The following is a 23,546-nucleotide window of genomic DNA, read 5'->3' on the forward strand; positions in this document are numbered from 1 at the left end:
ATCAATTTTCTCAAAAAAATCGACTTTCCTCTTACCTATTACCGAACCATAACAACCCGTAGGCCTTGGCATCTTCTATAATTTTCCTTCGATTTGTTTTTTAATTTGATTAGTGTAGGTTGTTCATGGATTCATATGCACCAACACGCAATCATAGTTCACCAATATAACCCATGTATATGCACTTTTGTTTTTAATCCGAAGGACACATAAATAACACCATATAGCAAAAGGTAAACAAATGAACCGAATATTCACTTGATTCACCACATAACGGAATGTCTTACGACGTAATATGTCTAATGGGCTGCACGGTGCTGATTCTCAAACCGACTCTTAACACTTAAATTAGAGACCACTTAATAAACTAGCTTAGGTTCAACTTCTAAGACATCTTGTTTGATTCAAATCGCGAGAGTAAACGAGATTATTAATTATGTGCAGATACTAGTGTATTTATAGAACATATAGATACATAATAAACATTGTTATACATACTCAGATAGCAAACAAACATAACCGATATGACGAGTAGAGTCCCATTCCCATAAAGCCGAAATAAGAGCAAACGCCTTTATTGTAATACATATTCAGACTCATGGTTTTCAGGTTCAACAATCTTCACATTCTGCTTGCTATCTTTTTTGCCGTGTATCCATGGAAGAACACACTGCCAGTTTGCCAGTTGTGTGAAAGCTGAAAGTCTCGGTCAAACGCCAAGTCAAACTTGAGCTGAGGCATCTTATCAGAATGAAGTGTTCCAAGCACAAGCCTTTTGCCATTAATGGTGATAAAAGCGCAAACTTGTTCATAACTGTAATTCTTGTTTTCTCCACAAGAAACCTATGCATCAAAAAAAACAACTTGTTTATATGATCAATACAAAAAATAAAACACATCCCATGGAATTAAACAGATTATTTTAAACCTGTGAAAGATGCAAGATTTTTCCTTCACCAAGTTTTACATCAAGTGACTGACCAGTTTTAACCTCCACGCCTGAAAATAGAGCAATATTAGACATTTAGACTATTGTCATTTTAATAGAGGGTGCAAACGAGCCGAGCCCGAGCTCGATTAGACTCGAGCTCGGCTTGTTTGACCTCTATTTTTAAAGCTCGAGCTCGGGTTGCGAATAGTTTTTCAAGCTCGGGCTCGGCTCATATACTATTTCTTAATTAACTTTTATATATTTAAATATTATTTTATATATATATTTTTAGTAATTATAAATTTAATATAATATGTTATTTAGCTGTTTTTTCATAATATTAAATAGTTTAATAAATAATTGCTATATATATATAAATATATATTATAACGATTATATTAGATTATTAATAACAGGCTCGTTTAGGCTTACGAGCTGGCTCGAGCTTGATAAGTGAAGCTCGGGTCCAGACCCGTTTAATAAGCGAGCTTAGTTTTAGGCTCGAGCTCGGACTTGTTTAAGCTCGGCTCAATCGAGCTTTTTCGCTCTGAAGTAGCTCACGAGCAACTCGACTCGTTTGCACCCTGAGATCGGATCGATAATAAACTCTAAAACAGCCCGAGTCTTGTATGAGAAAATCGTTTTAAGTTTGTCGAGCCTTAATGAGCCTCTAACAATGTCAGACTAAAATAAAAAATAAAAACAAAAAGTATAGATGATGATGTTTAGAAACCCTAGCTGCTAGCATTGTTCAATAAATTCTAGACAATGGTTTCAATATCATTTTGACCTAATTATATTATTATTATTATTATTATTATTATTGACACTAATTTCGAATTATGAAAATGGATATTTTACCCCAATACTCCATTGTTGCAGAGAGAGTGAGAGAGATGAGCGGCAGAGAAGAATGAATGATTGTGAATGAATGATTGACCTTAAAATATTTTTAAGGCTTTTAATGGATTTTATTTTTATCATTTTTTTTTCCAATGTTGTCTTAATAGTGTTCACGTTGACTTAAAAGTTTTTGACTTGGGTGTTTCCTCAAGAAACCATATCGCTAGCTGTTACAGACGCGCTGCCAAAAGAGCATAATAATCATACCCGGGTAGGCTTAGGATTCGAGCTAGCAACCTCGCAAGCAATCGTTCAAATCCTTCATTGCCTTAATCCACTAAAAGCGACACAAGTGGGGATCGAACTTGGGTCTCCACTGAAGAACCCAACCTCCTACCATTACGTCACAAGTGATGGATTGGATTTTATTAAGAGATATTGGATTTTAATAATTCAAACTTTGACCTATTAGCATGTATTAATCATAACTTAAGAAATTCTCTAAGTAAATCCCAATTTTCACTCTATTGGTCTTCACTGAACATTTTTCTTAGCTTGAGCTAGCATGGTTAGTTTTAGGGCAAAATATGTCCTTTTCCCAAGTTAAAGAGACAAATGAAAAGGTAAACTTAAAAACTCATCTCCATTGCCACCCCCACGACCGTAACCGACGCCGCTCTCAATACCACCACTTGTGTTTATGAAGGAATTATTAATATATATATATATATATGTATGTATGTGTGTATGCAGGTAAGGATTCTAAGAGAACCATTGACAAATTGAGAAATTTGAGAACCATTTTGGACCACAAAAAAAACATCTAAAAAATATTTAAAAAATTATAAAACAAAAAAAACGAAAATTTTAAAAAAGTAAAAAAACCAAAATTCTTATATTTCATTCCGGTTTCATTAAAAAAACCGATTTTTTTTTCTTTTTAATTCGTATTATACCTATACACATGTATACTTTCATTTAAATCTTTAGTTACGTAATGTACACATGTGTACATTATCATTTACCTTAAATCATACATATGTGTATAGAAAAAAAACATGTGTGTACATATATATACATATTATACATATATGTATAATTTAGCTAAATCAAGAATTTTTTTTTACATATTATACATATATGTGAACTTTGGTTTTTTACTTTTATGTTTTTTTTGTTTTATGGTTTGTTTTATTTTTGGGGTTTTTTGTGTCCAAATTGGTTCTCATAGTTCTTAATTTTCAAAAAGTTGTCACCTAATCCTGATTCCATGTATATATCTATATTACATATAAAAGATTTAAGATGGACAAAATAGTAATTGCACCCTTCCCACTCTTTCTCTCTCCAAGACGCCGTTACATTGAATGAATCAATTAAATCTCTGACAAAGTCTCCAACGTAATGTTGATCTCCGGCACATTCAAGGCATCATCCGTTGCCCGTATCACCTTCTGCATCCCTAATCAATTGCTATCAATAACGTCTGGCAGTTAAAATCAATTAAGGAACCTGATAAGTTTTGCAGTCAATGGAACAAATATAATGAAATTAACGCATGAATCATTCAATCCTACATAATACAACGCTCCCACCACCAGTCATTCAATCGAATCACCAGTTTTTTTCCTCTAGGGTTTCAATTCAATTCAAGGGAGCTCGCAAAAGGTAAATATTTTCTTCCGTTTCACTTTGATGTGTCTATTGACATCCAAAATCGAATCTTAATTCAACATCTTATATCTACTCAAAAATCAAAGTCGAAGGTTCAATTATCAGTATTGCAGGTTTAATGTTTCAGGTTTCTGTTACATATCTGTTACCAACCGTTCCACAGCAGTTTCTCAAATCCGGCAAATCTCGATCTTACCGATTCATACTTACGGTTCATCTCGATCATACATATTCAGGTACTTGGTTTAATTATGCTTTGGTTTTCGCCTTGTTTCAGTTCAGTGAAAACTATGCGTTTTACACTTTTACTTCGTCCCATTACTTACATGTCAGTGTAGTTTTTGGTTCTTGCATTCATTTATGTTTGGCATTCCGGTCAATAAGATTCAGATAATCAATTTTAATGAAAAGGGTTGTCGTTGTAGGAGATAGTGTTTGGATATGCTTCTGCTATTTGATTTTATGATAAACCGATAATAAGATAATTACTTCTTTTGAGTGTTTGACAATTCTAATTGAAGAAACGTGGATCGACTCACTGGTAGACGATCAACTTTCCTCGGGTATGAGTATGCTATTTCACCGATGGTTCTCCGGAGTATGAATTCTTCCACCTACAAAACGAGCAGCACCGTGAACTTACCCCTCAGAAAGGGACAGAGGGGTCCTCTTTGGGGTAACCCTCCGGTGTGAGAATAAGAGATTGTAGGAGAAGATAATAATAATCTGAGAGTGAGTAAGCAATTGGAATGTATTTTCTTGCTTACCTCCCCTTGTGGAGGTGGTGTGGTATTTATAGTGTTAGGGTTTCCAATGATTGGGCTCAGATCCCATTAGGGCCTTTTTGGCCTTCTCCTATTGCTTTGCGCCACGTGTCCTTAGGACACCTGGTGCTTTTTCATTGATTATTCTCTGACCCAGGTATTTCACCTGACCCATGTGCAATCACGTGGTAGCACATGGGTTTTGCTGAGTTGTCCACCTTTCATTGGCAGCTGTCAACATCAGCATATTCTTATTCCTTAAAGGATACCTTCTGGAAGGTTGTCTGACGAGCACAATCAAGGTTGTTCTTATCCTGATTTGGATAAGGACGAGGTTGATTATGTGCATGTGTGATATGCGCCTATCCTGAGGATGCGCGAGGTCTTCTCTTTATTCTCACGCGCAGATGTGATATGCGCAAGCATATGTAAGATGCGCCACGGGCAGATGCGCCACGCGCAGATGTGATATGCGTGAGCATATATGATGCGTGAGCATGTGATATGCGCCACGCGCAGATGCGCCACGCGCAGATGTGATATGCGTGAGCATATATGGTGCGTGAGCATGTGATACGCGTGAGCATATGTGATGCGTGAGCATATGTGATGCGTGAGCATATGTGATATGCGCCATGCGCATAGGTTTTGGCTTTGTGCCTTCATGATATCTTGATTTCAAGCCTCTTGTATATATCTTGTGGGTTGACCCGCCCCGCTCGATGTTAAGGCGGGTACATACCTCTTCACTAATAATTTAACATTATACATGTAAAATGATATCTGGTGATCAAAATAAGCCTTTGCAAATTAATCTGATTATTTGACAACATATTTTATTTACATTTCAAAACCAATTTTACTGTAAGCAAATGCACTTGAAACCTAATAACCAAATACTCATTTCTAAAACACGATGCCAAGCAGGTGGTGTCTTGAAGGGTTATAGGAAGGGAAAGAATACTGAGCACAGTTGTGGAAAAGGAGTTTGAAATTGACCGGCTTATGGAGCTTTATATGAGGGAGTTAACTGTGGCCGGCTTATGGGAGCTTTTTACAGGCATGAGGCAACGAGGGGTGGATTTTGGCAGTTTGTGATTCTCTCACAGCAAGTTCTGTTAGCTCTAATATGAATGGGGCTGTGGTTTTGGAAGCTTGTAAGCAATTAAAACCAAGAATGGAGCCAACTTTATTTGTGGAGGTACATTAATGACACTTAATTAGTTTATTTTTAAAGTAGTAGCAACAAAGGTTTCATTTATTTCCTTCTATTTTGCATTTGGTAAATGCATGTTATTTGCCAACTACAAATGATATGGTCAATCAAATTTTGTGGGCTGTTGATGAGGTTTTGCATATTGGAAGTGTGTTGGGCACTTTTGGTCATTTTGAAGTATTACAAGAATAGAAGATGGGAGGTCAACACGTGAAAAGAATTTTGAATGTTGCAAATGTCATAAAGGCAGATCTGGTTTATGTTGAGAAATCTGAAACTGAATTTTATTGAAAACTTGATCTAATAATCAATTCTGACTTTTAATTGGTCAAATTTAATAATTAGAGCTGGTTGACTAATCAGGTTAATTTGACCGGTTAGTCAAAAGTGACAGTCATGGATTTTTGGGTTGGGAAGGGCAGGTGAGTTTCATGGGTTGATGTTAATACCTCATGTTTGTAACTAATACTCAACATAGTAAAAGTCATCACCATGTTTCAAAATTCAAACTATGATTCTTTATTAGATGTTCATTGCCTATATTTTCATGAAATGGTCATTTTTACTTTCATAATGGTTGCTGGAACTAGAAATGCGGAAAATAGCTACAAGTGCATCAGGTCAGCATTCATCAAAGGCATATTCAATTATTACTCAATTGATATTTCTTATGGTCTCATCTCTAAGGTTAGAAATAAATTGAATGGAATGCATGTTGTGTTTCTCATTTTTATTTTAACTTATGTTAAAATACTCTCTTTTTTTTTTGGTTTATTGTTTAGTTTCAATGAGTTTGAAATTAGTAGTTTTAGAAATAGGCGTTTAAAAATGACCACATTGATATAGTTGTTTAAAAATGTAAAATTAGGTTTTTGTTTTAAATCTAATTTGCAAACTAATTATCTTATGTTTTAATCATCTATATTTAACTTTGGCGCCATGTTATTAGTTTGCAACAATGACCCTGGGGCTTCATGGGACGAGTTGTTGCTGGTCCTGCAATTACACGTGCTTGGTGGCGACACCTAAAACCGCAAAATAATTTTTATGTACCGGTTAGTACAACTAGAGGTGCCCAAATCGGTTAACCTGTTAACCATTAACTGGTTAACATGCTAACCGTTTTTTTTGGCGGGAATTAACCGGGGATTCATGGGACGAGTTGTTGCTGGTCCTGCAATTACATGTGCTTGGTGGCGACACCTAAAACCGAAAAATCATTTTTTTATGTACCGGTTAGTACAACTAGAGGTGCACAAAACGGTTAACCTGTTAACCATTAACTAGTTAACATGCTAACCGTTTTTTTTTTGCGGGAATTAACTTGTTGGACCGGTTTTTTGGGTCGGGTAGTAAGCGGCTAGAGAAACGGGGTAACCGTTTTTTTTTTGGCGGGAATTAACCGGGAATTCATGGGACGAGTTGTTGCTGGTCCTGCAATTACATGTGCTTGGTGGCGACACCTAAAACCAAAAAATCATTTTTTTATGTACCGGTTAGTACAACTAGAGGTGCACAAAACGGTTAACCTGTTAACCATTAACTAGTTAACATGCTAACCGTTTTTTTTTGGCGGGAATTAACCGGTTGGACCAGTTTTTCGGGTCGGATAGTTAGTGGTTAGAGAAACGGGGTACGCCACTGTTACTGTAGTTCACTAACGTACACCCCGCCCGCAAAGTATTATTTGTGAGGCAGATATTGTTATTGCTGCAGCAGGACAAGCTAGGGGAATTTTTCATGGTGTGTTCATCTAGAAATATTTGATTTTTTATATATTTTTATTATTTTATCAGTAGCTAATTGAATTACTTAACCTAATATTTGATATTGGATTATGTACATTTTAGGCACCCTCTAAAGACATTCTTCCTGTGGCTAGGCCCGACCCCGAAGTTGTTGCTATGCTTACTTCTGGACTTACAGCTTCAATTTTTTTAGAAAAGGTTTGTTTCTTAAAAAACATTATAAAAATGTTATACTCAATATATTTTATGCTTTAGTTACAATACTAGAGTGAATCATTTTTTATGCTGCCAGCACAAATGAAGCCTGGAAAGACGGATCTTGTCACTGCTGCTGCAGGAGAGACCGGACAATTTGCGGTTAAGGTAATTTAATATTTTGAAACCGTAATTTTAATGTTGTGTTGGTGAATATTTACAGATACCCATTTCATAATAAATTAAATAAAATCAGTTACTTATAACAGTATGTTTCACCGAATACACAAAGAGAACATCATGCGTGACACAACTAAGCATAATGAAGTTTTCTTATTCGATTATTCAGTGAAAAAAACATGTAACAAGCAACTGATTTATTTTATTCACTATTGAATGTGTAAGTACAATGTTTTTTTTTCATTTGAAAGGATATATACGATATTATGAAATTTAAATGGATATAAACATGTCCATTTTTTTCGGTATCAAGGAGAGCATGGATGGAAACCACGAAACTACACGGGATTATGTGACATAATACCTAAGGGCACAAGTTGTTTTTTCATCCAAGTTTTTTAATCAGTATTACATATTGATGTTGGTAACTTAAAAAAAACTTAATTGTGATTAGCTTTATTTATTTATATATTTATTTATTTATTATGATAGTGTTATACAAACTTCTTTTTTATTTTTGTGTGATAAATTATATTGATTACAAATTTTTACATCACAAATGTTGGTACAATAACGCACCAATCCCCTATTGATTGAATTTGTGCTGTGTCCCCGCCGCAACGCGCGGGCTCTTTGCTAGTATATATATATGTATATATATATATTAATAAATTAATAATACATACTATATAAAGTTATAATTAAAAAACTATATGAAAATAATTATAAATATATAAAAATTAAATAATAAATAGTAAACGAGCTGAATGTTTCGAGTTTGGTTCGATTGCCTTCCCTGCTAATGGATAAATGCGATCCCAATAAATCATTGCCACGTCAGGGTCCAACTCGACTCGAAACATCTTTAGCAAACGTGCATGAACGAAAGGTGTGGCGAGTAGATTCGGTCTCCAAGGAGAAAAAATGGCACGAAACAGAGTAAACATCAATGCTCCAAACAAGGTTTGAGGCCAAAGGAATTATGGTTTGCAGAAGTCTCTAGACGAAGCATACCACTTTGAAAGGAGTCCATTTAACCCACACAAAGTCCTTGAGAGGTGATGCCAAGTCAACAACTTTCGACGAGATGTGTCTAATAGGCTGCACGGTGTTGATTCTCAAACTGACTCTAGCCATCTGTTCTTGAATGGAAGCCAGCGTTCTCCGCTATGTCCAATAGGCAGGATAAACTAGCTTAAGTTCAAATTTTAAGATAAAAGGGTTAGTTAAAATCGCATGTCTAAATGAGACTAATAATTATGCAACTATAGAAGTATTTTTAAAACATATAACTACATAATAAATATTATTATATATGTTTTGATAACAAACGAACATAGTTGATAACATTACAAATATCATACACTTTGCTTAAGCAAAAGTGAATCCTAGGCATGTAAACAAACCGAACAGACACAAACACTTAATCTTACAAATATTTGTGTTCATGTTCATTCGTTTAAATATTATTATATATGTTTAGATAACAAACGAACATAGTTGATAACAACATTACAAATATCATACACTTTGCTTAAGCAAAAGTGAATCCTACGCAAGGTTGCAAAAGTCGCTAGACGCTCCCAGGGCGGTCGACTAGGGAGTTACGAGTACTCGGTCTAGGTGGGATGTACTCGGGGAGTACTTGGACATGGTATTTTATAAAGAAATTAAGTTGTCGAGATTATATATATGCCAAATATCAAAAGTTTACTAAATATTCTACAAAATATAAACGAAAAATATAAAAACAATTAATAATACTTACATATTAGTTCAAGAACATGTCTCAATTGATGAAATACGTACCTCAATCGAACTTAAATAAGAGGTTGCGAGTTTAGAACTTCGAATCAAATGATAACAATGGTGGTTGCGAATTTAAAACTGAAATTAGGTTGCGTCCTAGCGTGAAAAGAAAAAAAAACAATGGTGGGCTCTTAGAAAAATTGTTTTTTTTTAATAAAAGTCAAAATTTTGCTAAAACCGAGTTGGACCGCGTAGGCCGAGTAGAGCCGCCTAGGACCGAGTTTGACTGCCTAGGGCCGATTCCGAGTTTTTTGACCTTGGAGAAGAAAAGCGGTGCAGTGAAGTGCCGAGGAGCGCCTAGGCGCCGAGTAGCCGAGTTTTACAACACTGATCCTAGGCATGTAAACAAACCGAACAGACACAAACACTTAATCTTACAAATATTTGTGTTCATTCGTTTAAAAAATGAGCATGCTTGTGTTCGTTTCTTTTTGTTCATCTAAAATCTGTACGAAGATTTCCCGAACATAATTGAATAAAGATAAACAAACATCAAGGAACATGTATGAACAAACGTAAATGAGCACATAAACACAAATGAACACAAACAATAAAATAAAAACATTAAGTAGATGTTTCATCCAAAAATGAACATTAATAAACAAACATAAATAAATGAACGTAAACAAACGTTCACAAAAATAAATGAACGAACGAAATATGTGTTCATGTTCGTTTGTTTCATTAAACGAACACAAGCTTTTTGTTCTTGTTTGTTCATTTATTAAATTAACGAACATAAACGAACTTCCAGTCAAACGGTTCACAGACAATTCACCAACCTTTCAGGCGGTTTACGGGCATATGCAAAAGAAAGCAAATGAAAGCCAAAATTACTACTATGCAACCAATGACAAAACATAGTAGTAGCACTATTAATACCAGTAACAATAGTAACACAGAGTCAGAATCATCTTTTTAGGTTTCACAATGTTCACATTCTGCTTGCTATCTTTCTTGTTAACTACCACTAAGTCATCTTCTTTATCAGTTATGTATCCATGGAAGAACAATCTGCCGTTTTTCGAGTTGTGTGAAAGCAGAAAGTCTTGGTCAAACACCAAGTCAAACATTAGCTTAGGCATGCTCTCAGAATGAAGTGTTCCAATAATAATTATAAACAAGCCATCGATCAATCAATATCTACAAAACTTAAAAATTCTAAGAATGCATATGTTCATCAGGCCAAAAGTATAGATCATGTTGTACACAAATACATACTAGCTGCTAATTATTACGCTAGCAAAAAAACAAAAACGAAAACAGAAAAAAAAACATAATGAAGATACTGTAGAACATGGGTCACGATTTTATTAAACAATATCAATAAAATAAATAAATAATCTCTTTATACAAATTTGGGAAATTGTAGTACATATACCGTATACAAATTTAAACGAGAATAACAACAAATATAACATATATATATGTCTTGATTCATACCGAAGTCCCTAACGTGTGCTTGAACACCAAATTCTTTGATGAGTTGAAACCGGACAAGAGTCGAGTTGTTCATCGTGTTGAAATCGTATCGGAACCGCACTCTCATGGCCTAGTTCGTGTTGACAAAGACCCAAGCATCTCCTCCGAGTCATGTCTTCTTGTACACCTCTGCCCTTGGTGAACCCGTCTTGATCACCCGAAGACGTCTACACCTTTCTAGCTGCAAAACTGAACAAACTCTGGTTCCTGGTTGTGGCTGAGGATTTCTATTAAATAGAGGTCCCTAAAAACAGATTTCGGGCCACCTTCGTGAGCCCGTCTGTTTCCTAGGGTACAACAGCCGAAGCAGTATGTACTGCCGAGATTACCCTAGCACCCGAACCATATTTGAAACGCAAGTTCGGGATCATAAAAGTTGGAAACGAACTGAACTGTCTATGGTGTGTGACTTGGTTGTTGTGAGTTTTGCTCGAACATTCGACTGACCTGATGGTGATTAACCTGCTCTATGAACACCCACCGTAACACCTATATATATATATATATAGTAGGTTGAGGGGTGACTCATCACGCCACTTGTCACCACGCATGAGACACCTTCGCCACTTGTCAGATGGTGGCACGCGGTTCACCAGATGATGACACCTAGCATGCTGACTCATCACCACATTAACACTTGGCGGCTGTAGTAGACACTTGTCATGACATTCTTATGGTGACGACACATGTCGTGATGACTCGTCATATGACTAGCACGTGTCCCAAGCCCCGGTCCAACCACCAAAAATACTTAAGCGGCTCTCAAGTGTTCTCCCAACGTAGGACAAACGCATTTCCCTTTTTATCGATGTTCAAGTTCTTAACCACACACTTTAGAGTATAAATGTCGCATGCATCTTTACTCTTTGGACACATTACTAATTTATTTATTAGTAATAACACGTACTAATAAATATTAATTATTGTCCAAAATTTCCAACAAATATTTAACCCCAAAACTCCATTGTTGCAGAAGACGATTCAAGAGCGACAGAGAAGTGAGTTTGCAGCCGAAAAACGTTATTAGGGTTTATAAAGTGAGTGGGATGCATGGAGGTGTCATAATAATACTCTACCACCTCTAATTTTCTTTTTTTTAAATTACTTTATTTTCTTTTTCTTTTAAGTCAATTTAGATCACTCATGACCATTGCTGCAAAAATCTCGACTAGGCACCGATTAATCCTTGATTAATAGCTAGCCCCCATTTCATCGATTAATTCAGGCTAGTCGGCTAATTAATCGGTCAACTGTCAAATCCAGCTAAAATCGATAGTCTCCGGCGAGGTTCTGACCAAAATCAGCGGGGTCCGACGATATTCTAGCCAATTTCCAGCCAAAATATGTTTTTGTATGTATAAACTAAAAATTACATATAAAAATGTGTGCGTGTATATATAAAACTGAAAATATACATTAAAGTCCGATGCCACCGCCCGATTACCGACTAGCGATTTTTATAACACTGCTCATGACCTACCCGATTATCTCCATTCCCTGAGTACGGAACCGGGGGCTCTAAGCTTAGAGCCGGCCTATAAGGAGGGCAACAACCGAGGCCTAGTATCTCAAAAAGCCAATAACTTTAAAAAAAAAATTAAATATTTTTTATATATACAATTTTTTAAAACAAAACCTACAAAATGACTTATATTCTTGGATTAGTTTCTAGCTCATTTCGGTCATCCCTACACAAGATTTATCTTTGTATTTTTTTTAAGTGTAACTTGATATACCAAAGTATCAAATAAAATTGATGTTGTGCATGTCAAATATAACTATGACAAATCATAAATTAATTTGTTTTAACCAATATTAGTGTAAAAACTTCTTTTACATAAATTGTAATTGGTTAATAAACAAGCTAGAACCCGAGTTTGTATAAGTTTTGCTTACGTAAATACAATAAATATTGTTACATAATAAATGTTATTGTATATATTCATTTAAATTTAAGTAAATAGTATATAATTACAGAAAATTATAAAATACAATTATATATACATAAAGATAATTGATTAATAGAATGTCAAAGACAAGCATTAGAAATAAAGCTTAAAACAGTCAAGTTGATGTTCTCTCAAGTTAAACAAACCAACAGTCCATCTCGTTTACTTGCAAACACAAGGATTTATTATCGCAAACTATACTATTGCAACATTTTACAAAACGTTTAATAGCAAACTATACGACTACAACATTTTCCAAAACGTCATTGTGTTTTGCCTAAAACAACGGATATTTTTTTTTTATAACTATAGCTTTAAACATAATTATGAAAACTATATTATCAAACTAACACTCTAAAGCTAGAAATATAAAATTATTAAAAGGAGTCAATAAATCTGCACATTTTGACACCAAAGCATTCTGCACACCATCATGGGTTTTTAAGAGGGTCCAAAGATTTCATGATACTTGAAAAAGAAGGCCTCTTTGATGGATCACTGCAGTATCAACATCATATCAATTAATCAAACACTTTGTTCAAAATAAATAATCTGTTTAAATAAATAATAGAAACGCAAAAATGAAATATACGTGAACTCACGGTGCCCAACAAGCTTCGATCAAGGCTGCCACTTGGCAGTTCACATAGTGAGGGATTTCAAGCCTTTCATGCTTACAGACTACTGCTGTCACAACCTACAATAAGAAATTAGAAAAAAAAAATCATAAAAATTGTTGATTTCGTTTTTTTCCTAATCTAAGACTAGGGATGTAAGCAAGCCGAGCTCGGCTTGTTTAACTTACGAGAGCTCGAAATCAACTCGGGCTAGGCTCATTTATTGATTGCTTTATATACATTTTTATTTATTTTGTAAATATTTATATATTTTTAAGTATAATTTTTATCTATAACATAATATATATTTTTAGTTACTTTTATCTTAATTTTATAAATAAGAATAGTAATTACTATATAGAATTATAGTTATGTAAATAAGGTTTATTGGATTTTAATAATCCCTATTGACTGGTATTGGCCGATAATAATCCCTATTTATTTTATCACCACTGGCGGTTCCAAATTTAAAAAAGTTAGCCCCCAATGGTCCCCGTTAAAAATGACTTAACGGCGTTATACTTTTTTCCGAATTTCAAACTAATGTTTTAGGACTTTTGATCGGAAGGAGGATATGAGTCAATTGATGTAAAACTTCGTTCGAAATGGTGCTCCAAAACGACGAAACAATGCTTTAATTCGGGTGTTTGAACTTACAATTAACAAAAATCAAGTCGTCTGGATCATCGTTTCAAGCTAAGTTTACATCAATCGACTCGTATCCTCCTTCCAATCAAAAGCCCGGAAACAATATTTTGAAATTTGGAAAAAAGTATAACGGCGTTAAGCCATTTTTAACGGCGGACCATTGGGGGCCAACTTTTTTAAATTGGGACCGCCAGTGGTGATAAAATGAATAGGGATTATTATCGGCCAATACTAGTCAATAGGGATTATTAAAATCCAATAAACCTTTAAATAATAGAGTCCACTAGGTTTGCGAGCGGCTAAAACTCGTTAGGTGAAGCTCGGGTTCAAACTCGTTCATTAAACAAACAAATTTTAGGCTCGAGGTTGCCTAAGCTCGGCTCGGTTTGAGCTTTTAGTGAGCCGACCTTGAGCCGCTCACGAATGGCTTGACTCATTTTAGGCTTGCCGAGCTTAAACGAGCCTATTATTCATGAAACTTTTATTTCATAATATTATTCATGTAAATATATACATTTAGATAATACTTAAATATACATAAAATTACGACAAAACAATTAAAAATCATATATTATAATTATGCATAAAAGTTATAACTATAAATATAGATAGTCATAATAATTAAATAACTAATAGCAAGCCGACCTCGAGCTTGATAAACTACTCACAAGTCGGGCTCTAGCTGAGCTTTGGCTCAGCTCGTCTCGTTTACAGTCTTATCTAAGAATAATAATAATAATCAATGGCACAGACCTGAGCAGCATTTAGATCACCCCAAGGCATCTGCATAGTAACAAGCTCCCATAAAATAACACCAAAGCTATAAACATCTGATTTCTCATTTGATGCCTCATTAATTAAAACTTCGGGTGCCATCCACTGGGGCTGTTATTGTTATTATTACAAATATAACTATAATCATACAAACATAAAATATATTTAATTAATAGTTAAGTCAAAATAAACTCACAGTTCCTGCTGCTGATTTGGATGACAGGAACGTATTCGCTTTCAACCGCGATAGGCCAAAATCAGCTACCTGAATAATAAATAAAAAACAACACAAACATATAATCTAATCCATTATAATAAGGATAAGAAAAGCCTCATTTTCACCTTGACGGTATAATTTTTGTCAACTAAAAGATTGGGAGATTTCAAATCACGGTGAACAATGGGAGGATTGCGTTTATGAAGATAATTCATTCCTTTTGCCTATATAAGAAAGAAGCATGCCATCATAATTATTATTACTATTATTATTGTTATTATACTGTAATTTAGCATGTATCACATCAAAAGCCATCCTCAACCGAAGCTGCTCATCCAATATCGTTTTTGCACCAGAGTTGTGCAAAAGCCTAAACAAACTGCCTCTAACATCAAAACAAATAATCATAATGTTAGGCCATTTAGATAATAATAATAATAATAATAATAATAATAATAATAATTGTTTTCAAATCAAATAAAAAAGATTAGGCTAAAAAGGGAATAATTGTTTTTAATGCATAGAATCTACAACATTGGTAATTTGAAATGGACTAGTTTGATAATTTAGTACTAAGCTGCATCCTCATTAGAAAATTGCCACATAAGCAAGAAACGAGCCATCATGTGATCAAATTAGCAAATTCCCTTTAAGTGTTTATATATAAATTTGGAAATTGGACAAATACGGTGTTTGCAGATCAACCCATTACCCAATCAGCCAACCGTTCATAATGATGAAAAAACCAACCTTGGTAAATATTCGGTTACTATCGAAAGATTTGGGGGCCCGGTAACAACTCCCATAAAAAGAACAATATTTGGATGTTGCAAACGTCTCATTATCGCAACCTAAAAGAATTAAAACAAAGCAACAGTTAAAAAGTTAACAAATGATTAAATACACAATTTTAACAAAAACAGATAATAACAAAAAATTACTTGCCTCCCGCCAAAATTCTTTGAATCTTACAGAATGAAATTCTTGTCCAAAGAAATTGTTTTTACCGCAACATCCTATAAAAATAAAATAAAAAACCCAAGAAAAAATGCACAATAAACAAAACAAAATAAAATAAATTACATAGAAAAATAAAGTGTGGTATTACTTACTTCTCCATTCCAATCAGCACGACGAACAATACCGAAGGTACCTGAAAATGGAGTTGGCAACTGTCTGAATAATTGGTCGATTTGACTCGTTAATTTCTGACTAATCGGTCAATTTGGGGTTATCTTTTATCTCTAACCGGTCAAATGATTATAGTTTGACAAAATACCTCAAAATGAATCAAATGGGTGAAATGGTTTATTATTGCAAGAGTAAACTGCACAAATGCTCCCTGTGATTTGACCATAATGCAAGTTTGGTCCCAAGATTTTATAAATTGCAAACTTAGTCCAAACATTTGTGAGAGGGTTGCACGTTTAGTCCCCACCGTTAATGATAGATCGTTTTTAATGAAAAAGTGATGTCATGTGCCATTCATGTGAGAGTAATTGTGTCTTTTCAAATTTTGAACCATGATAAAATACTCTTCCAAACTCCACAAACTCTTAACATTGACTTCATCACCTTCGATTATGCATTGAACCTTCAATTTTGCACTAATCGAAGGTGACGAAGTCAACATTAGGAGTTCTAGAGTTTAACATTTGGAATTAAGTCATTAAACTTGTAATATGGTCAAACCACAGGGTCCTTTTGCTGAATTTTCCTTTAATGCAACAGCCTCCAAAATCATTTTATTAAATAAACTTAATTATTATTTAAATAATATAACCTTTGTAATTATTGTCGGCACGCTAATCATGTATCGGTCCATACAATATAACCAGTTGACTGGGTTGTGATTGCAATTAAATGTCGTTTGACTGAGTCACTTGGACATGTATCACTTACCTTCTCCAATTTTCTCTTTCATAACCATATCATCCCATGGTATGTCAAAAACATCAACATCAATGGAAGTCCTATGTGGCACAATCTCCACCCTTTGATCAGATAAGCCAACATGTGATTGGTCATCCGTATGTCTAACTTCTACATATGTTGTAAAGAGGTATCTTCATATAACAGATATGTTTCATTTAAAGTAAATTATTTGAAATGAGAGCGTTTCTAAATAAACTTACCAATCGGTGGATCTTCAAATACCACATTTAACGAGTCACAAAAGTATTGTTTGGCAAGTGACTCAATATTCACCATAGAGTTGATACTTTTAAAACGCTGACTACTCAGTGGAGATAATATTGAGATTGAATATGGACCATTGATCAAAGAGTCAGGTTCATTGAGGCCACCAGGGTTTCCAATTAAATCAACAAGCAGCTCCCTGCAACGGACGAACTATATGTTCAGTGAACCGTTAGGCAGAAGCTCGTTCATGTTTTTTTTAATAAACGGACGAACATGAACACATATATCGTTTGTGAGCATTCGTTTAGGTTCATTTATGGTCTTCAGTTTACGTTTGTTAATATATTCATTTCAAATTTTTAGGCCAGTTACAATATAATCTAGTCCCAACCTATTGTTGTTCACACTGTTCATTTATCTATGATGTTTAGTTACGTTCGTGAACCATGCGTTTATACTATTAACGAACGAACATGAAGACATTCATTTTCTTAACGGACGAACACGTACAAGAAAACCCCGTTCCTTTAACGTCCGTGTTCAATCGTTTTTCAGTTAAAGTTAAATGAACGAATGCAGACATAATCTGTTCAAGTCCGTTCGGTTCGTTTACAAGCTTAAAACATAGTTTGTGGTAACATTTGGAAATTGAATTAGAAAATAATAAATCTTACTTGTTTTTGTCAAAACGAACTAGACAAGATGTTGCATCATCTCTTGCACAATATTTGCAACCTTTGGCTATTCGACATGGTAAATCGATGGTGTCGGCTAAAACCTATATAAGACACATAAAAGGTGTGTAAAAATGGTAATATTTTAATAAAAGATTCGACAATAACGACAAAAAACAAGCGTATAACATACTTTAAATAGTAAAGCGCGGTGTCTGCAGAGGCCGATAGAGAGGCTACCAATCGGAAGCGTGACCGTATTTAAACGTTTCTTGAGTTTGTCATTGCACTTATTCCATCGCGGAACCAATTCGCTTTCATTTAAAGCCGCACCTCTTGACAAAACGACAAATAAATTTGTAAGATAGTGCATAAGATGCTACCATTTGTGAACTCTGAAAAATATTTAAAAAATGTTTGGATGGACTCAAAGTTTATTAATTTAAATGAAATATACCATTCAAGTTTCATGCTAAATTAAAAATTCTTACCCCATTTGATTGCAAACAAGTGTTGCAAGTTGACCGACAACATCGATTTTGGTGGCACTTATACTGGAAATATTATGACACTGGTTCTGAAGTTCCCTGAGGTCGGGATCAGTAAGACGGTCAATAATGGTAACTCCTAATGCAGATTCAAAATCAGAATTAACTGATTTCAATGATTCTAGTGATGGAATGTGACCGCTTTCTTGCGGATCATTGCATACACTCCATACATATGGATCCATTCCACTAATAAAGTAAAATCCATCTTGCATCTTGTCAAAGTAAGATAAGCAGCCATTTGCCTGATACAAAAAGAGTATTAATAATAATAATATGTCAGGTAACATATTTCAAAAGTGTATGTTTGACAGAAGAGCGTGCATCATGTATGCGAGGCGCTTATTTACAGCAAGAAACTACATATCTTTGTTTACATAAAAACCTATTTATCAAGTAAACCATTCATACTTTATGCATCACTTTGTTTGTTTTACGTACAAATCTTGATTTTGACTAGGGGTGCAAACGAGCTGAGCCACTCATGAGCTATTCGAGATCGGATCGATAATAAGCTCAAAACGAGCCAAGCCTTATCAAGCCTGCGCCCAACCCAAGCCTTAAATAAAGCTCATTTAGTTAGCAAGCCCAAGTTCGAATCAAGTGTATTTCGAATTTGGACTTCTTTGTATTAATTTCACACTGCAATGGCGAGCTTAGACTCATTAAGGTTTTTCTCAAAATATATAAAAATAACTAAAAATGTGTATAAATATATTAATATATAATAAATGAGCCGGACCCGAGCTTGAAAAAAAAAGACCCACGAGCCAAGCTCGAAATAAGCTGAGCTCGAGCTCTTGTAAGTCAAAACGGGTCAAGCTCGGGTGCGGCTCGTTTACACCCCTAATTTAACCGAGAATTGCGCGCCTTTGCCTTACGCGCATTAGACTTTTTAAAGTTTAAACATTCAATCTTATTTCCTTTTCATCTAAAAAAACTAGGGCTAATTACCAAATATAATAATTATTATACCGTTAATAATAATAATAATAATTCATAAATATACCCAAAATCTATTGGACAAAGCTTCCGCAGAAGAAGCCACAGACAGCCCAGTCGTTGCAGATTCATCCAAAAAATTAGTCAATAAATTAGGATCATTAGCCTTAGAAGCCTCCGAAAGGCGTAAAGCCAAGGCCCACTGCAACTGATAACACTCCATCATCTGTTGCGCCCAGCTTATTACTGACGTGTCATCACCACCGCCACTCATCGCTCCTGACGACGAACTATCCGACCAACTCCATTGATTCGGCATCGGAAAACTCGCCGGTTATGAGGTGTGATTGGATTGTAATCCAAGCATTTGTATCGGTGGAGTTAGAGATTGTGTGAGTAGTTGAGCATGAAAATCAACATTTTGGAGAATGAAAGAATTGATTGTCAAGAAGAAGAAGAAAGCAAGGGGGGATGAACTACTGTATGTAATATTATTATTATTATTATTATTATTATTATTATTATTCTGAGCTTTATGGTTTGGTTTGTTTATTTATTTTTTTAAAATATAAACAAAGAATGAAAAGAAAGCAAGAAAGACTGGCTTCCGTTTTAAACGGGATATATCAGCCAAGTGAAGATGAATAGAAAATATAGGATGTATTAAATTAAATTATACTTTTTATAACTGAAGAAACACTAACCGGACCCCGGGCAGATTACTGGTAACCTGGGGGTTAGATAGATGTTTTCCACGAGGGGTTAGGCCCTTGGAAGATGGTTCTTCTGATAACCTGCAAAACAGACACCGTGAGCTCGTCACTGAGAAGGGGGGGGGGTTCCTCCTTGTGACCACCCTCCGGCGTGAGAATCAGACTAGATTGCTCTTTAAATATAAAAGTATATTAAGAGATTGCTAGAGCAGATATCAGGTGTATTATGATGATAATGTGATAATGTAATGTGTTGAGATGATCATACCATTTGGGGTATTTATAGCCGAATGTAGGTTTCCAAGGAGGTATGGCCGGCTGCTACAGTGTTCCTGTTCATCAACAGTAGCCTACGCACGTGCCCTGCTGGTAGTTGGTGGGTAGGCAGCGGCTGATAGTGACCAGGCCTGCTGTGTACTATTCCCTTTCCACCAACTGCCGGCTATGCACGTGGTATGACAGTAGTTGGTGAGTAGGCAGCGGCTAATAGTGATACAGTACAGGAGCATGCTGCTCGCCATACTGTATCAGTGAGCTGTCGTATCTCTGATCAGATCTTTCGCCCATACCTCGTCAGGTACAGTAAAAGATCCTTCAGTATACGGACTGGCTTATTTGGGCGGGAGTATTCCCCCTCCCGCCTCTGTGCGGGATTGCTCCCGGCTTGGCTCATTCCTTCAGGTGACACTGAATGATCGAGAGCTAAGTGCCTTGTGCGTGTAGCCATGCTGCGCGGGTGGCCTTCCCTAATGGCTTGTATCCGAGGCTGCGGGGACAGGCGGAGTCCTTCACCATTGGGAGGCATTTCCTGCGGGACCAGCTTGCGTACTGCGCGTAAGGACGTCACGTCTCTGAGCATGGTTGGTTCTGCGGATCCAGTTGGTCTCTGCGCAGACTTCCCTGTTTAAGGTGAGTCTTGCGGGTCCAACTGGGCTCTGCTGGGACCTACCTCTTCAAGTCCCCCCAGTCCAATGTTCTTCTCATGAGTGTTTAATAAAGTGAGGTGAACTTTTGGACTTGAGCAAAGGGTTTTGAAAAGGGTTTTGTAAGGTTTTCCATGGGGATTCTTTCCGCGGAAGTCCTTGTCACTTGCAGAAATGCCCGAGTTTCCTGCTTGGTCTTTGGGTATGATGCGGGTAGGTCTGTAGCCTCCTCGCAAGTCAGGAGCATTGAGTCCCAATTGTATGGATTTTCCATGAGGTTTTGGTAGTTTTGAACATAGTGATCAATTATGTTAAGACCACCAATTCCATCCTGGAGCTTCAAACAACGTAGTTCTCGACGTTCCCGCTATGCGGGGATGTTATTTCCGTTTCCGCAAGCATTGCCCAGAAGATCCTTCTTGGTTTCAATTCCCAGCGGAGCGCTAGGTATGTGAAGGGTTTTGCCTTAACACTGTACCTGCGCTCGTCTTACGGTTACTTTACTTCCAAGGTATTCCTGGCGTCAATTCCCTGCGGGTGCTAGGTATGTGAAGGGTTTTGCCTGAACACTGTACCCGCAGCCGTCTTATAGTTACTTGGTTGCCGAGGTACTTGGCTTCAATTCTCTGCGGGTGCTCGGTATGTGAAGGGTTTTGCCTTTACACTGTACCCGCATCCGTCTTACGGTTACTTGTTTGCCAAGGTTTATTTGGCTTCAATTCCCTGCGGGTGCTAGGTATGTGAAGGGTTTTGCCTTTACACTGTACCCGCATCCGTCTTACGGTTACTTGTTTGCCAAGGTTTATTTGGCTTCAATTCCCTGCGGGTGCTAGGTATGTGAAGGGTTTTGCCTTTACACTGTACCCGCATCCGTCTTACGGTTACTTGTTTGCCAATGGGTAAAGGGGTATTTTCCCGCTTACTTTTTAATATTTTCGAATTTTGAATTTTGAAATTCGAAGGGTTGGTGAAAAGATCAGAACAGTCCAAACCTCTGAAACGTCGTGCGACGGTTTCTTCTGACTGTGTCAGGACGTGCAGGAAGTTATGGTGACGTGACAGAACATGGTCATTCCAGTCGCTTTTTCAGGCGCGTGGGCGCGATTTTTCGGGCGCGTGGCCGCGAAATTACTGGCACACGTCCTTTCAACAGCTGTTGCCAGCTTGCTTTTTGCCACGTGTCATAGTTTCATTGCACATTCGATTTCTCTCTCCTCCGCATTAAATTCACCGCATTAATTGCGATTACTATATAAAGGGGGAGAGGGTTATTTGCAATTCACACTTTTCACTTCTTCTCTTCATCTTTAAGGCGATTTCCGGCGAATACTCCTTTATTCAATCGAGCATTCTCTCGAAATCGTTCTCTTCTTTCTCTGCAAGATGTCTTCTCGTGATGCTGAAGCTATAGCTGATGACAGGGGTACTGCTGGCGAGTGCCAGTGTGCTCTGCCCGGCGATCAGTACCGGTATGTTGTCAGGAAGTTCATGCCCGATCATCTCGAGCCTGAGTTTCCTGAATCCCACCAGACCGTGTATGATGCCCCCAGAGGCAAGATCGGGGTTTATGCTGCATTTTTTGTCTATGGGAATCTTAGATTCCCGTTGACAAAATTTGTTTACCGTGTCCTTGAGAGGCACGGTGTTCATTTGACCGAGCTGCACCCCATGGCGATCGCCAAGATTCGCCATTTTGAGTGGGTGTGCCGGATTTTGGGCATCGAGCCCCATGTGGACCGCCTGATGACCTTCTATACCTGGAGATGCATCCAGGGGTGGTACACCTTGACGACCCGTATTAAGGGTCTGAAGATTTGCGACACCGAGCGCAGTCTTCGCGCGTGGAAGCAGGAATTCTTCTACATTTCTGCCCGCGCCATCCCCCTTGCCATGAAGTTTAAAAATGGCCAAGCGATACCGAGCCTTCACGCCCCCAACTACCAGGAGGCGGAATGGTTTTCGAAGATATCCCGGATCCAATCTCCGGTTTACCGGTTTGCGGAGTCCGGGATGGTCATGTTAGGGATGAGTCGGGTGTGGAAGGATGCGTCTCAGGTTCCCATCCTTCTCGAATACGGTTTGAACTCTATTCCCTATGGTATGTCTTGTCTTTCTTTTTGATACAAGTTTGTCTTCTAACTGTTTCTTCTTTCAGAGGGAAATAATTTGGAGTCGCTTCTGTTCCCGCGGGAAACCGACGGTCCCGCGCGGATGGGTACTCGTGCTCTGGACGAGGGCGAGTTGCCCATCCTGGAGCAAACGGCGGATTGTTTTGTGGAGGTCTATCCGCTGGGCCACGAGATCCTGAGCCACCGGCGGCCAGGTAAGGCGATATTCTTTCCTCAATCTCTCAATGCTGTACCCGCTGTTGGAATTCTTGACCTGTCTTCTTCTGAGGAATCCTCAGATGCTCCTCCATTGGTGCGGAAGAAGAAAGCTGCTGCCGGCGGGAAAGGGAAGGAGAAGGCCTCCACGGCTGGTCCGGTGGTTCTATCTGACTCGGAGTCAGATAGTGAAGAGGTGGCGGGGAAGCCCGGTGGTGAGAAGACCACTGTTC

General features: G+C 37.0%; 1 protein-coding gene and 1 pseudogene across 2 annotated transcripts; both read right to left on the reverse strand.

The window, feature by feature from the left end:
- Positions 1–379: 379 nt before the first annotated feature.
- LOC143619554 (histone deacetylase HDT1-like) lies at positions 380–1,827 on the reverse strand. Its single transcript, XM_077091450.1, has 3 exons — positions 1,793–1,827; positions 929–999; positions 380–843 (listed from the first exon to the last, which is right to left on the reverse strand). The coding sequence occupies exons 1-3, from the start codon at positions 1,803–1,805 to the stop codon at positions 622–624; spliced, it is 306 nt and encodes a 101-aa protein (XP_076947565.1). The 5' UTR covers positions 1,806–1,827; the 3' UTR covers positions 380–621.
- Positions 1,828–13,105: 11,278 nt separating this feature from the next.
- LOC143619489 (serine/threonine-protein kinase CTR1-like) lies at positions 13,106–18,701 on the reverse strand (annotated as a pseudogene). The gene is made up of 14 exons (XR_013151192.1): positions 18,355–18,701; positions 18,057–18,198; positions 17,864–17,967; positions 17,183–17,385; positions 16,950–17,090; positions 16,160–16,200; positions 15,993–16,063; positions 15,798–15,898; positions 15,351–15,432; positions 15,173–15,271; positions 15,027–15,095; positions 14,810–14,941; positions 13,394–13,488; positions 13,106–13,289 (listed from the first exon to the last, which is right to left on the reverse strand). The product of XR_013151192.1 is annotated as a serine/threonine-protein kinase CTR1-like (transcript).
- Between the last annotated feature and the right edge of the window lie 4,845 nt (positions 18,702–23,546).

This window comes from Bidens hawaiensis, unplaced genomic scaffold (genome assembly GCF_021521415.1).
Source record: "Bidens hawaiensis isolate Kalapana, Puna unplaced genomic scaffold, B.hawaiensis_p1.1 tig00002477_1, whole genome shotgun sequence".
Classification (NCBI taxonomy): domain Eukaryota; kingdom Viridiplantae; phylum Streptophyta; class Magnoliopsida; order Asterales; family Asteraceae; genus Bidens; species Bidens hawaiensis.